Genomic DNA, 15,827 nt, shown 5'->3' on the forward strand with positions numbered 1-15,827 from the left:
TCAACCTGCTCTCAAAGCTGACATCAATTTTTACAAACGCGCGCTACTTTGTTTCTTTTATCAAGCAAATGTTTGCTACAAAGGCCCAATCTTTTCACCCCAACAGCAAAAATGAACACTTTCTCTGAGAGCAGAATTGATTTGGTCGGTGTTAGCCTCGCAGTGATTATTGACTTGGAGGTCTTAGTCAGCCCTGTTTCTTATTTACCGCTACATTAGTGGTGAGGCGCTGTGCGCACCTTGACACACGCCTGATGGAAAACACCGCAGCAGGCCTTCAAATCACTGTGAAATTACATCAGCTTTGTACTTTGAACCACATGTAAATGAAACTTGTCACAGCGCTGTTGGAAATGTCAACTGTCACCTTTATGTTTACCTTCTCCGCAGCTTCGCTCGCAGGGCTTCATAAATACACGTGTATATCCTCATGAGCTGAAACTTGTTTACCTGAATGAGAATGATGCAGATACCCACAACACGCTCCCTGACAAAGGCGTCATTTTATTTGTTGGTAAGAATACTTGTTTTTTTTTTAAAGGAGTACTTGAGCGTTTGAATAAACATAGTTCATTTATTCAAAGAAAAACACAATTAAGTGTTTCACTTCTATTTCATTTTGTTATTAAAAAAAATTAAAAAAAGGGAAAGAAACCATTTCAATCCCTAATTAGAGCTAATTTAATTGTTTTGATTGTGGAGAATCTTAAGGTAGGCCTAATACTTCAAACCTTAACTGAACTAAACCCATGACGTCTTTGGCCCATTTTTAATTTTTTTTATTTAAAGACATACATGATACATCCCAACAATTTTAGTTATCAGAGCTCCTGTCCACGTTCACTATAGAGCTGTTGGCCAATGACACAATGTTAGGACCAAACATCAAGAGCCAGGGTTGTGTTTGATGGACTGTCTGACAGCTGTTGCTCACAGGCCCCACCCCTTTTCCCGGTGCTAGGGCACCATCTTTTCTTTTACAGTGTATGGTCTGGAGGAGTAGAAGATAGAATTGGTGACGGAAGTGTTTCCGACGGACCGATATTACAGACGGACACACTTCTGGCAGATGTTTTTAACCCACCAGAACAGAGAAGAACAAGAAGAAGACATCGAAACGCGTATGAAAGTAAGTGAAAGTTGATTAGGATACTCTTATATTTTTCATATCAGGCTATCATATCATAATACCCGTCCGACTGTAAAACACTTCCGTTGTGGCCGGTTTGCATTCGTGTTGTGACCTGTTTGCATTTGTGTTTCTGTAAATGCATTTACCTGACACTTCCCAGCCACCGTACGTACAGCATGAAAAAGAGAGAACCTTTTTTTTTCATTGCACTCAAACAACTTTAAAATTACTGTTCTAAAATATGTGATCGTGTACACATTTTGTGATTTTTGTCAGTTTTGAAGAATAGTTAAATAGTCACTTTTATTTTTTACCTTTTACAATAAAAGTTACAGGGTTTTTGTTTTTTAACCCTTTTTGTTAAAATGTTTTTGTGATGGGGGCTCAAACATTTTTTCCTTCTTCATGGGATGCAACAGAAAAAGTTTGAGAACCAGTGCTCCAAGTAAATAAACACTGAGGGCCGGATTCACAAAGACCTGTAATAAAGGGTGGTAAACCAGTTGCTTCCCTAAATCCTTAATTCACGCAGTTTCCTCACCTGCTGCGTGGAATTCCCTAAGATTGCAGCATTCATTAGTGCACGAGCAGAACTGTGCAGACCGCCCCTTTTTAAATGAGCGTTTTGCTCGTTTAATGTGGAGACGTCAGTGCGCACAAACACTGTCATTTGAAGTTAAATTTGAGGCAGATGGACTTCTCTGTGTGCTGCACATTTAATAATGTAGAAAACTAAATAAACAAATAAAAAAAATTTTTTTGTTTTTTTTTAAACAATAACTTTAAAACCTAATGATATTTTTTCTCCCTCATTTAATGTGAGTGCTCCATTAGGCCCTGTAACTTTGCTAATATTTGCGATAATTTCTGGTATTTATCACGATAACGATAAACATCACGATAATAAAAAAAACTATAAATAAATAAAACAATTCCCAACTTAAAGTGTAAACAGGTTCCTCACAAACACAAATACATTTGAATACATCAGCACATTAAAAAAGGCTACAATAGCTGCTGAATCAAAGAGTTCATGAGCTGATATTTTGTGGAATATATCAGTGCATGCGGATCACTCTATTAGTGTTATTGTATGTAATTAATTTATTTCCTCACTTAAAATTAAATCTTTCTCTAAAAAAAAAAAAAAGCACACGAAAAGCACAAATAACTCCATCAGTGTTTTTACTGCTGATGAATCTTGTTTCATTCATCTTATGAGTTACATAAAGTTATAGTTAATAAATAACTCTCTGATTTCCAATAATGAAACCAGATCAAGCTGATGATTTAATCATTCAGTATATTTTGGTGTAATAATCTCAATAGTTACATTAGTCTAATGGGACCAGCTTTGTCTAGTGAACACATGAAATATAATTAAAAAATATTGCGTTTCACAAATTTGGACGAATGAATAGTGACATTAATATTATGCTAACATTTATTTCACACATGTGACATGTTTAGCTTTTATCCTTCCATACAAGTGTTAAATCTGACCATATACAAATCTCTGTGGTTTTATGACAGTAAGACGTGTTCTTTATGCTGTGGTTAGCGTTAGCTAGCGTGTCGGTGTGTTAGCTTAGCATAGTTAGCTTTATAAACGTTGCTACAGGTTCATCTCTGTCCCCGTGTTTGTGGAACTTTGGGTGGATCTGACGGAGAACTTGGACTGGTTCACTTTGTTGGATGGTTGTCTGGTTTTAACTAAGCAGCGGTCCATGATGTATCGCAGCACGGCAGCTCAGGAAGCCGTGACGAGAACCGTTGTCTGTGGGTGTGAGAGAGCTTGGGGTGGGAGGCGTGGTGCACACTGCGGCCGCGGAGGCTTCGCTGTAAACAGCTCCCGTAAACAGCGTTCCGCTCCAGAGAATAATAAGGTGACAACATACAGGGACAGTTTTGGCCTGTGGAACAAGGATTTTATGGGCATTCTTGGCTAAATTGAGGGACAAATGGCCCGTGGCCCTCACTAATTTTCGACATGGGAATTTATCGTTTATATCGTGGGATGACATTCTTACCGGTGAGAATATTTTTGACAATAAATCATAAACGATAAAATATCGCACATTCCTAGTCATATCCATATATCCATCTCTGCGCACAGCGACCCTCTTTTTTGCGCACACACACGTACACACAATTTTTCTTTCCATCTCCGCTGGGTTTTCTGTCCACACCTGATTCCTTGGGCTTTGTACTTCTTATTAGCTCATGGAGTGATGTTTTATTATGCACATGTTTTATTACCCCTAAACCTTTTGTGAATCCGCCCCTGAGTATTTCAGATTCCTATGGATGCATGAAATTCAAACAGACTTTATTTAAGATAAATGAATGAAAAAACAAGTATGGGTATTAAATGGTAGTGCAGTGTCTTAGCTACATTGCTTGTGCATGTCTGAATCCACACGATGAGTGGAGGCAGATGGCTGCCACCTCTGAGCCTCGTTCTGCTGGAGATTTCTTCCCAATAAAAGGGAGTTTTTCCTCCCCACTGCAGCCGAAGCATGTTCATGTGGAATTGGTGAGAATTTTCTTAAGAATTTTAGATTTTGATAAGCGCTATAAGATGACTATAGTATATAGTATACTATATAAATAAAGTTCAATTGAATTGAATTGGTAAAAAAAATATATATTTACAAGAATACATAAAACATTAATTTATATTATTTTGGTGAATGTGTGTTGAGTAAGTTTACAATTTGTTGCATCGTTCAGCCAAAGTAATTGTATACATGTATGCACACACACCATCACTGATTGGAAAATTGCTCCATCAATAATCAATGATGTGGATTTGGTCTCTGAGGATCTTTTAGTGTGTTCTGCATTCATGTGATTTATTAGCAACCTGACTGTGATACTCTGCCTTATCTTTCCTGATCCTACACTAAAGCTGTGGATCTCTTTCTTCTCCATCGCTGGCATAAAACAAGCACCAAGATTCTTGAAGGCCATCACAGCTTTGTGGCTCGATCCTCTGATTTGCTGCTGCTATTTGTTTTTTAAACTGCGGACCACATCCAATAAGTCATCCAACCAGAACAAACACAGCCACGATAAGGTGCTGCAATCAGTCACTCATTGTCTTCCACCATCCCATCTTTCCACCCTCTCTCTAGCCCATATTTCTTTTCACGACACCTTATTTTTTTATTTTATTTTTTGTTGTGCCTCTTGGATTCATCTTCTTCCTCTACCTCAGCCTGTCTCTGGTTACCATTTTCCTTCCAAGAAACTTTCATCTAAATAAATATGAGAGGAAGACAAAACTAAGTGGTGAGCTTGCGAGAGCGGGTAACGGAGCATTCATGCATGTGTGGGTGAAAACAAAGTGAAAGACATCACTCACTGCTATGTATGCACTTGCTCTCTCTCTCTCTCTTTGTGAGAAAGTGTTAAAAGTAAAGTATATTTTAATTCCCTCGTTCTTTGCCTCAATCCCCTGCTCTCTCCTTCTCTGTACCATATGCTCAAAGCTTCATCTCCAGCTCATTTGCAGGACTACACAAATGCACATACATGCACACGCACACACGCGCGGGTTCTTCGATCAAAGCGCAGGAACAGCTGGCTGGCTCGATATGGATGAATACTCGCCTGTCAGCCACTTTTATACACGCGTGCGTGCACACACACACACACACAGAAAAGTGAGTGGGAGACGTACAAGGGGAAGCTGGGGAAGCTGAGAAATAGAAAGTTAAAGCAGAGAATGAGTGACTTGTTGGAGGACATAGGTATTGTCAAGATTTGTTCGACATGGAAAACTAACTAAATGTGGGAATATTCACCATAATGATGTTGAATGAAAAGACACAGAGGGCTGTCGTTAAATCAGAGAACACAAACACGCAGTCGGGATCACGACATCAGAAGGAAACGACTGCGTGTGTCACGGTTAATCCATCTCCACCAGATGCTCATGAATATTTTGATGAGTTAAGTGTGAAAAGGGGTTTTCTTTAATCAAGTATCACAACAATATGGTGCACTCCCATAGAAGTGATAAACTGATATGAAATAATTGAAATCTTCGAATTCATGTTCATGAAAAATATACAACGACAGGTTTATACACGCAATTTAATATGCCTTTTCTCTTTCTCTTTCTAAATGTGAAGATATATTTCAGATTTTCCGGTTCAATTTACCATATTTTCAAATATGAATGCATTGAGTTTGGTCGTCTTACAAAAAGTCTCTGCAGTAATTTCACAGAAGTTTTATTGTCATTTCTGCAGCTAAGATGTCAAAATAAAATTAAATATTGAAGGTTTATTTTACCTATTCAAAATGTAACTATTCAAAAACAAAAAAGCAGCAAAGCTCCAAGTGAGAGGAAAAGCTGGTATTACATGATTTTGTAAAATGTTGTGTTTGAATTGAATTGATAGTCACAATTATTAATCCAATTTTTTAAGTATTGTCTAAAATAGAATTGTTGAACTCATTTTGGTTCAGGGGTCAAATACAACCGAGTTTGATTTCAAGTAGGCCGAAGCAGAGAAATCTTGATTTTTTGGGAATATGGAGCAATTTCAACATTATTGTGCCCTGTTTGCACTTTCACATCTCGAAAATATCCATCAGTCACTTACAAAATCCTAAATGTCAGGATCAGGATTTCACAATTCCATGAATTGTATCGTGAAGAACCAAACAATTAAGTAATTTATGAGATTTTCATTGGATTGTTTCTGAGAAGTTGCAGAAATAAAGGAAGGAAAAGAAAATCTTTGCTGATAGTTTGTGATTAAAGATTAATGTAAGGTTTTATGCAGAGAAAAAACAGCAACCCCCAGCATATTTTGCGGAGTTGTAGAGATCTAGAGCTGATATGGTGCAGATCTTGAGTCTGACATACATAGTTTAAAGGTGCCTTCACATATATAGTCTGGTGGACTCAGGCGGTAAATCTGCAACATTGTCACATTTTCATTTGGTCTCGTTCGCTTTCACACTGCTCTTTGCCAAGAGTGCCAAACTTTCTAAACGTTACATGGGCAAAACAGTCACTCGCCTTTTGAACTTCCGCTTCCTTCTTCTTTTTGACCAAAGTGAAATACCGTCAACACTCAGGGGAAGAAGAAGGTGAAGAATACAACACGTCGGTCAGAAAAAATGGAGCAGTGCCAATTCTTTGCGGTCCTGATGTTTATAGTTCGTCCGTCCATGTCTGTCTCAGTCCCATTTTTATTTTCTGCACACACTCATTCCTGCAAACGCACAATGTTTTTGGTTCCACTTCCTATATTTGGTCTGGGTTTGCTTTCTCACATCAGAAGAACCGCACCAAGCTTCACTTGAAGCGAACCAAGAGCCACACGTTACAGCGCACCAGACTTTGCTTGTTTGGTCCACACCAGACTTCCAATGAGCTTGGCGTGGACCAAAGAGGTATATGTGAAATAACCCTGCATATAATGTACCTGGCATGAATGGCACCATAGTTGGAGTAGACTTTGTGTCCTTAAACATATTCAAACTCTAGTGCCTTACTGCTTAGTCTCCCTGTGCCTTTATGTGCAAGTTATGAGCTTGACCAAATATCCTCAAGGTATTTTGGCTTCCTCCCACACTCCGAAGACATGTATTTTATGTTAAGTTTAAGCAGAGGCTCTTACTTGAGCAAATAAATGAATCTTTGTCCAGTTGTGTGTCTCTGTGTGTGTTAGCACTTGGCTACATTTGCACATATTGTGTCACGCACCTGGACTATGCTGTGATAGGCTCCGTCTTTGCACACGGATGAGTGTGGATGAAAGATAAATGGTAATGTAAGTATTTAGCAAAAAATGGAAATGCTCTTACCTCCCCGGTTTGATTGAGGCTCAGCTTTGGCAATTTATTCTTCACATTCCCAGCATTTGCTCCAAAAGTCTGACTGTTGTTGAACCCCTCTGTGGCCACTAAAGGGGGTTTAAGCTGAGGGGAGTCGCTGGGTGCCTGGTCCTGGCCATCCATTGGTCGAACATACGCTGTGGGTTTCTGTTGCACGGCGATGGGTTTTCCTGAAAGGCTACCAGGTGGGAAGGTGGGCGTTGTTAGCCCCGATGTGGGTGTGGTTAGACCTGGAGTGGGTGTCATCAGAACGGATGTGGAAGCCAGCGGAGAGGATGAAGACATGAGAGCGCTCGTTTCATTCTCAAATGGGGAAGATTTAAAATGTCCACTGTTTTCTATGTTGGTGGAAGACTTGAAGTTGCTGCTGTCCGTGGTAGAAGATCGAAAAGTGGCAGCGTCTTTGGAGAAAGGACAGAAAAGAAAAAGTTAAGCAATGTTTAAACATCAGATGGAAATAGTCAATCTCACAGAACATTTACAGAACATTTTTGGCGATATCGGGGTAAATAAATCACTTGTCGAGGTGTATCTTTAAGGACATGTTGAAGTATTTCCTACCACAAACTGTCAATAGGATTATAAAGAAGACATTTTGACACATTTGACAAGGTTAAATGACGAAAAAGAACCACTTCCTGTTTCTAGATTAAATTCAAAGCTAAGCTAATGGTTTATGAACACAACATAGCTTAGCATCATAATCAATCGAATTAAAATAGTTGATAAAAACTAGTCATACCTGTGAGGGAATGAGTTTTTGATGGGTGGGAAGAATGTCTTCGAGAAGAGGACGACGACGTTGATGATGAAGAGGAAGAAGAAGGGCTTGAATCTTCTTTTAAACCGAGTTCATCTTTAAGAGAGCTAAACAGCTCATCATGTCTTTGTAGCTGCTGCTCCTCCAGTACAGACATTTTAACCCGGCTGGCTTGAGCCCCCATCTGCCCCTGCACATTCTGTCCCAACCCCAGAACCAGGCCTGTGGCTTGGCTGTTCTGTCCATGGCCCCCCCTTGACCAGTCATTGGAGTTTCGGGACTTTTTTGGATTCTGATGAGGAACAGTTGTAATGCTCGATGAGGTCAAGGTTGAAGCAGGGGGTAGCATGGAGGAAGAAGATGGTGCATTCCTCTTTTCCTCTCCTCCCTCTGGCCCACCACCCACTCCTTCTGCTCCACATGTCCCTGATCTCAGGACTTCATTGAAGAGCTGTGACTCGGCGCTGGGCCTCTCTGTGGTGGAAGTGGCCTGGGCTTGCTGCAGGTTGGTGTTGTTAGCAGCGCTGCCTTTGGGGATTCCCACCAAGTGACTCTGGTTGGAATGGCTGGTCAGCAGGTCTTTCATTTCTTCATAGGAGCCCAGTGTGTTCTGGACGCGACTGGCCAGTGCATCACCTTTATTAGTCTGACAGGAAACACAAGAAAGACAAGGGAGTCAGAAACAGAAGGACATTAATTAACTCTCATCTTTTCCATAGCTCCGGCTTTGATGAAAAGCCCTCTTAACTAGACTTGTGAGAGAAAGAAAGATCGACCACTGGCCAGGCATCAAGATGAACTGATTAATTAAATACGTGTCACCCATAAGAGGGTTCAATCCTGGCAGGAGCAGCACAATGAATGGGACTGAATCATTATCAGCATGACCCCAAAATATAATGTAATCACTGGTTGAAGGACAGAGCAGTCCCCACTGATGGGTGACGGCAAAACACATTCAGCTGCTCTGTAGCATCACTGAGAAGTTCTAGAACTCAGACATATTTACAAAACCCTAATGTAGAGATGGAGACTAACCAGGGTTGGGGTTGATTACAATTGTAATCGCATAATTCATATTTATCGTAATTGAAAAAAATCCATTGCTGTTGTAATTGTATTTGAATTGTAATTGAGTTCAGATAATTGACTTTGTAATTGTAATTACCATGAAAATTCTTTAAAAATGGTCAATTATTGACAATTGACAAATCTTTTGGGTTTTGTGTGTGTTGCCTTCTGTTGTGTTTTTTTATTGAGCTGTCATGACAGTACATTTCCCCGCTACACAATTAATAAAGATACTCTACTATTATATTTTGATTAAATGCAAAACATTTCTATGGATACATACACATATGTAGTTCACAATTATTAAAATACATCTTATATTAAGTTTTCCCACTACCTGTGCATAACCCATCACACTGCTCACACAATATATCAATACGTGCGACCAGTACAAGACAAAACCTTGTCTGTTGTGGTAGCATTTCAGAGCATGGAAGATGCCGCAAGACGTTTAATCTTAACCTAACCACGAGGAATGAGTGTATCATAGTGTATCATGTTTTCCCTGCAGTCTGTGCCTTCTCCTTGTCCTTCGCTCTCTTTTCTGTTTCAGGTGTTTTGATGCTGGAGCTGGTGGTTCCTGATCGATGGTTCATGGTTCAACTAGTCTGGAACACTTGGATGGATTATCCTTCTGTCCTATTTTGTTCTGCCCTTCTGTTCACTATCCCCAACCAGTCGAAGCGGATGGCTGCCACCTCTGAACCTGGTTCCGCTGGAACTTTCTTCCTATAAAAAAAGAGGGAGTTCTTTCTTCCCACTGTCGCTAAATGCTTGTTCATGTGCATCTTGTTGGGCGCTTTCTTTCTTACTATGGACTATGCACTTTGAGATGACTTTGCTGTAATATGCGCTATATAAATAAAGTTGAATTGAATTGAATATTTACACCCATACAGGTGATAAGGGTTAGGGGTAAGTTGGTTAGAGTTATCATATAATACTTTTTTTTTTTACTAGGGATGATACAATTTTACAGAGTAACAATACTATGAAGGTAACTGATGTTTTGTGCAGAGTTTATAGCTATTGCTATATTCCAACTGTTGACCCAAGTTGGGCTTTTACATAAGATATTACAATCAATGCACTAAAATGTAAAGATGCTAAAACAACATTGTACACACATACAAAACCACAAATATACATCACAATGCTATATGAATAAAAGTTAGTAAAATTGTAATAGAACTTTAGTAATTGAGAATGTAATTGTAATTGACTTTCAGGGGGAAAATTATAATTGTAATTGGAAAAAATGCTGGTTAAGATAATCAAAACTGAATTGTAATTGAACATGGATAATTGAAAACGTAATTGTAGTTGAAAAATGTAATTGACTCCAACCCTGCAACTGACAATCATCAAGTGTGATGAGGAGTTGTTACAACATTGTATATTTGACACCAGAAACCTGATAAAAGCCCTGAAATAGAAAGTGAAATGAAAAGAGACGAGAATGATTTGATCTCCTTTATCAAATGGGATCATTTCTCCTTTAGCCTCAGCAACAGATGGGAGTCAAAAATCAATCATGAGGGAAATACCAAAAGATCTACAGCCTATAATTCAAATATGACGTTTAATCAGAAATTGAAAATAAACTGTGAATACTGTTTGTGTCACAAAATGTGTGAGAGACTTTCTATTCACTTAACCAAAGCGCACTCATTTACAGTAAATGTAACACAAAGCACACACGTGGAGCGCTGGCCTCCTTGTCAAACCATGACCTCTATTTTCAAGCTGCCTGGCAAATCTCATGGTTTATCTTGAATCAAACGATTGAATGAACAAGTAATGAGATTTTATTTATTTAATGATTTGATGGAATGATCAGAGGTTTTATGATTATTTTGTTGATTGCTGGGAACGGTAAAGGGCATGCAGACAAACAAAAAATTCAGTAAATCAGCTTCTCGTGACCTATTCATGTTTTATGTGCAAGAAGAAGGAAATCAAGCTTTGTGTTTGAATTTTAAAGCAGTTGTTTGTTATTTGAAAACCAAAGAAGGAAATAATGGGAAACATTTCTTGAACTTCCCATCGGCTAAATATGATGATGACTATACAACAGCTTTACGGGTCTATCTTTAAATAAATGTCACAATGAATTCTATTGAAAGTATTTCTAATAATTGACATAAAGCGCGATGCCTGAACCTTGTTTTATACTTATGGATAGTTCTGATAGGCTGAGGAGAGAATACATGCTGCACAGTTGGTTACATATGGGAACCATCACAATATTAGTCAAGTGGTCATTACCATTGTGGATTCAATACACTCGTCTTTAACCTTTGCGTGTTTGTTGTGTACTATTTGCTTTCATCAAGCTGTCAATAGCTAAATAATAATTTAATAACATGCAATCAACCATGAAGACGACTGATTGCTGAGGTTCAAGTTGTGCAAGCCTGCGTGCATGTGTGTATATTAACTAATGAACTATTAATTCTCAATTAATATAACACTTCTGCGCTAAATGATGACGTGAAATTAAAGACATTAAATGGGTAATGTGTTAGCTTTACATGTTAGCATGTTCAATCTATTCCTCCAGGACCGGAGTTTGTAACCTGTGATATCCAACCATTGCACCCCCACGCAATATTAGCGTATATTTATCACATGATCTGCACGTTTGGCTGATAAAATCTAACTAAATTAGGTTTTATTTAGACTGTGTTGTGTTTGAAAACAGTCAAGTTTTACAAAAGTTGTGTTTGTTGTTGTACTATAGTAAAAAGGGAAATAAAAAAAAAAACTTATTTCAATAAATGTTGCTTGTTTTGCAACTCTTACCATAATTATATAAAAATGAATTAGGCATGTTTATGACTGCACAATGAAACTCCAAAAATACATATCAATAAAATAAAAAAAATAAAAACTCTTAACGTGAACAGTATAGATTTCTTTTTTGGTGTGAGGTTAGTATTGGGATAGTGTGTTAAGGCTTGAAACCTGAGTGAATCTGAAATCTCTAAAATACTTTTCAAAAACAATGCAGTTAATGTTCCTGATAGAGCCAGCATTTGCTCAGGATTACCTCCAAAAAAGCTAAAATGCAAATTAAAAAATGCTTCCCTTCCTGCGCCTTTTAACCTTACAGTATTTCAACAGAATGGTAAAGATGGATGGATGAAAAACTAGCAGCTGATTAATCTACAAATTACTTCAGAGCTAAAGACCCACTGGCTTTGGGCTTAAATTTCTATAATTTATTTGACACTGCATCTCTTCTTACCCATTTAATATATCTCACAGTGGCTTAAGCTCAACAATCAATGGCTACACGAGCTGTCTAAATGTGCGATTCAAACCTTTACGAAGTCACTCTGCTTTTTTAACCGACCGCTTTTGGAGCAGGAAAAATAGGCAAGAAAAAGGACTTCCGAAGCATTTCTGGTCTCTTATTTTGTTTTGATCAACATCTGCAATGGTAGCAAAGCTCATATTCACTTTAGTATTTCAGTGGACCTAGCTTTAAGAGTACTACTCAGTTCCCAGATGATCCTTTCTAACCCTAAGGGTCAATCTTATCCAGCTTCATTAGTTGCATCTTTCATTCTGAACGACCTAATATAGCAGGAAAAGGACCGAGCAAAGAATCAAATCTTATTTACAAAGGATTTATATAAGAAAGCAAGGCACTGCATTCAAACAGTCTTTATAGATGCACACACACAAATACACACTCACACACACACACACACCATGGCAAACCAAAGTTAGCTGTGAATAAATTAGCCCATCTCTTCTCCATCTCAGTCTCATGAATAAAAGATTCAGTGGCTGAAGAGGAACAGAAAACACATTTACAGAGCAGCAAAATGGAAAACAGAAAAGGAATGGATGAATGCGTGTGTGTGTGTGTGTGTGTGCGTGTGTGTGTGTGTGTGTTTAGATCATCCCAAATAGCTGCTAACGGCATAACGCTCTTTAACAGGATTAGGAGAGGGATTAACTAATAGCTGACAGAGAGAATGAATGCTACGAAGAGTGAGCGAGAGGGAGACAGAGCGGCAGACACATGGTAATTACAAAGGTACATACAGATGTTTTTTTTAAAAAAAATACTGTATGTTTTGCCACATTATAATGAAATTAGAAAAATAAACAATGATCTCGATCTAGACTTTCAGAATACCATCCTAAACAGCGAATGCTTGTCTTTTTAATGAAATAAAAAATTAGCAGGACATCATTTAAAATGAAGAATATTTGGAAGGTGCTGGAAAATAAAATGGGTAAACATGTTGTCTCCCATGAATGTTGAGCAGATCCAGCCCCCTTTTATTGGAATGATTTTACCTGCAATTATGGCGTCCCTTTTAAATTAATGACTGTCATTAATAAGAGATAAAGAAAAGCAGCGACTCAGCAGTAAGAAACAAAGGAGCTGCCTATGTAACAAACAGGAGCGGGTTTTATACCTAATGCTCAAAGGTACTAAAGAAATTAGTTAATGCTGGAGGGAATATGTGTGGAGCCGTTAAATGGACCTGAGTCATAATGTATTTCAGCATGTAAAACACTTACAGTATATGTACTACAGCTTCCTAGAAGGTCTTGTAGAGCACGTGTCAAACTCAAGGCACGGGGGCCAAATCCGGCCCTTTAGGGTATCCAATTCAGCCCACAATACATAGACAACAATAATCATTGTGTAAATTACCAACTTTATTAAGCTTGCAATACATCAAGATTCAAAATACGTCAAAATTTCTATTTTGGTCTGTCTGGACTAATACATTCAATTAAACTTATTAGTCCTAATCAAACGACTGCATCTTTATATGCATTTCTATATGCATTCTAATCATAATATTCAAAAGAACGCTCCAGTCCTCTAAAATCTGCAGTTTCGACCAAACAGTTCCATAAAATGTCCCTAAATTAGACCAAAATTGGTTACACAATTATATACTATTATATAGAGCAGATCCAGCTCTGATTGCTGTCATTTACTGCATGGGTATTGTAGGTGTCTTACACACTGTATATATCAGTTATCAGTGAATGTTTGGAATTCCTCTTGAGATCAATCTACTTCATATTTGGCCTCCGAGTAAAAAAAGAGTTTTGGTGTAAAGAGAACCGATATATCCTACTTAGGTAGAAGTACTGTTACTTGATTTAAATGGTTCTCAAGTACAAGTCATACATAAAATACTCAAGTACATGTAGCTCAATTAAATAGTACTCAAAGTAAAGGCTACGAGTGACTTTCCTTCCCCCACATTTATTTTTGGTAATAAATCTTGCCATGGTTGCCTTGCACACAGTAAACACATCGCGTATAAAAATTAAGAGACAAAATCTTGCACAATTGGAACTTAATTTATTTTCCACAAAGGCATCTGTATAAAATAAAAGGTTTGTCAAAATGTACAATCTAAATAAAACAACACCAATGAATTCAAATAAAAAAATAAAAAAAAATTCCCAGACTCTTAAGTATAGCTAAATGTATAAACTCTAAAACAGTGCCATGCTAAATGTGCCATGTTGGTAACAACATAAAAGGTAGAAAACCCAACCTGAACCAAATAAATTGGCTGGGCATTGATCAGAAATGGCACGACTAAGAACATATGGATTATGTTCAATGTAAGACAATTAAACACAAATTTTAAAGGGTTGGGTGAAGAAATGCAATGAACAGTGTTTGGAATACCGGCGTTTTTTTCTTCCATTGACGGGGTAATCTAACTGGTTACTTTTTACGCCGTTACAATGCCGTTATCGTTACTGAACGTTAAATGTGGTGCGTTACATGTCTCGATTGAATAAACTGTTAATCCGAAAGCATCCCTGGCTTTGTACGCAGCTGTAGTGAGGAGGTGGGTCAAAAACAAAGTGAGCGATTACTTTGCTTTGAGTTAAAGAAAGGAGGAACCTAACATACATGCTGTCAATCACAAGCACGGAGGAAAAAGTGCAAAGCTCGTATACTCCAAACCTCGACTGACAGAAGGTGCTTTTAAGCAACAGCGTGTTTAAAATCACTCCCTCTCCTCCTCTTCCTCCCCCCCTGCTCTCTCACTCTCTCTCTCTCTCTCCCTCTCTATAAACGCACGTCTTGACCTCCACTCAGCTCTGTTAATTAGCTGGAAACAATGATGGACTGAATGGAGGCTCCCAGGATTGAATTCATTATCAGAACAACCTCTCATTTGCCTACACAACCCCTGAACCCTGAGCCGTGTCTCGGTGAGAAGCCCTGTTGTCATCTCGGCTCAGACTCAGCCGCTTAGCTCCAAGGTTGACACACTCGGCGCTATGACCAAGTAATTGTTAAAAGTGGCCAATGTTAGCAGATGAAATTAACAAACCAAAATCAATTTCATACACAAGGGCCACTCAGACTTAATGCAAGGCTGGTTTTCATTTTCGCTGAGGAGAAAAATGCTGCCGAGAGCAGAATAAAACATGTCCTCATGCTGGTCGATGAATGAGGTAAAGTAAGCTACATCTGCTGCTGCTTTCTGTCTAAAACGTGCATTAATTGGCACCAATAACGTCAGGATAGTCGTTTGTTATTTGTAAGAAATCCCTATAAATCTATAAGCCTATCTGGTTGAATTGAAAAGGGTTTCATCATGTAAGACTGTATCACAATGCAGGGGCTGCTTTAGAGGAGGGGGTCCCTGTCCTCGCTGATTAAAGCCTCGTAAATAAGCTCCATTCGCTCTAATGAATTTCTGGCGTCAGGTATGTCCACTTCACCTCCCACAAACATCAATCAAAACTTAACAGCAACAGATAAAAAAAAAAAAAAAAAACAGTCTCCTCGACAGCCATGAGAGAGCACTCAGTGAAAGTCATCACAGTTCAGCCACGCTGTAATGATGTTTGAGCAGCTCACTGTAGCTCAGTGCCTCTCAAACTCCAGTTTTAGATTTAAGTTGAAATTGAATCTATATTTACTTTATGTGGTTCATAAATGACAGCATGAACACAGTTTGTTAACGCTCGTACATGTCAAAGTCAAGGCCT

The 15,827-nt window shown here is 38.5% G+C and overlaps 1 protein-coding gene across 1 annotated transcript in view; it reads right to left on the minus strand.

Annotated features, from left to right (window-relative positions):
• Positions 1-15,827, minus strand: part of aff2 (AF4/FMR2 family, member 2) — a 183,104-nt gene that overhangs the window by 114,057 nt on the left and 53,220 nt on the right. The window contains exons 3-4 of the mRNA XM_028459936.1: positions 7,734-8,397; positions 6,962-7,392 (exon numbers count right to left, since the gene is read on the minus strand). Coding sequence (XP_028315737.1) covers positions 6,962-7,392; positions 7,734-8,397 — 1,095 coding nt within the window. The remainder of the gene's footprint in view (positions 1-6,961; positions 7,393-7,733; positions 8,398-15,827) is intronic.

Source organism: Gouania willdenowi, chromosome 10, assembly GCF_900634775.1.
Source record: "Gouania willdenowi chromosome 10, fGouWil2.1, whole genome shotgun sequence".
NCBI classification, from domain to species: Eukaryota; Metazoa; Chordata; class Actinopteri; order Blenniiformes; family Gobiesocidae; genus Gouania; species Gouania willdenowi.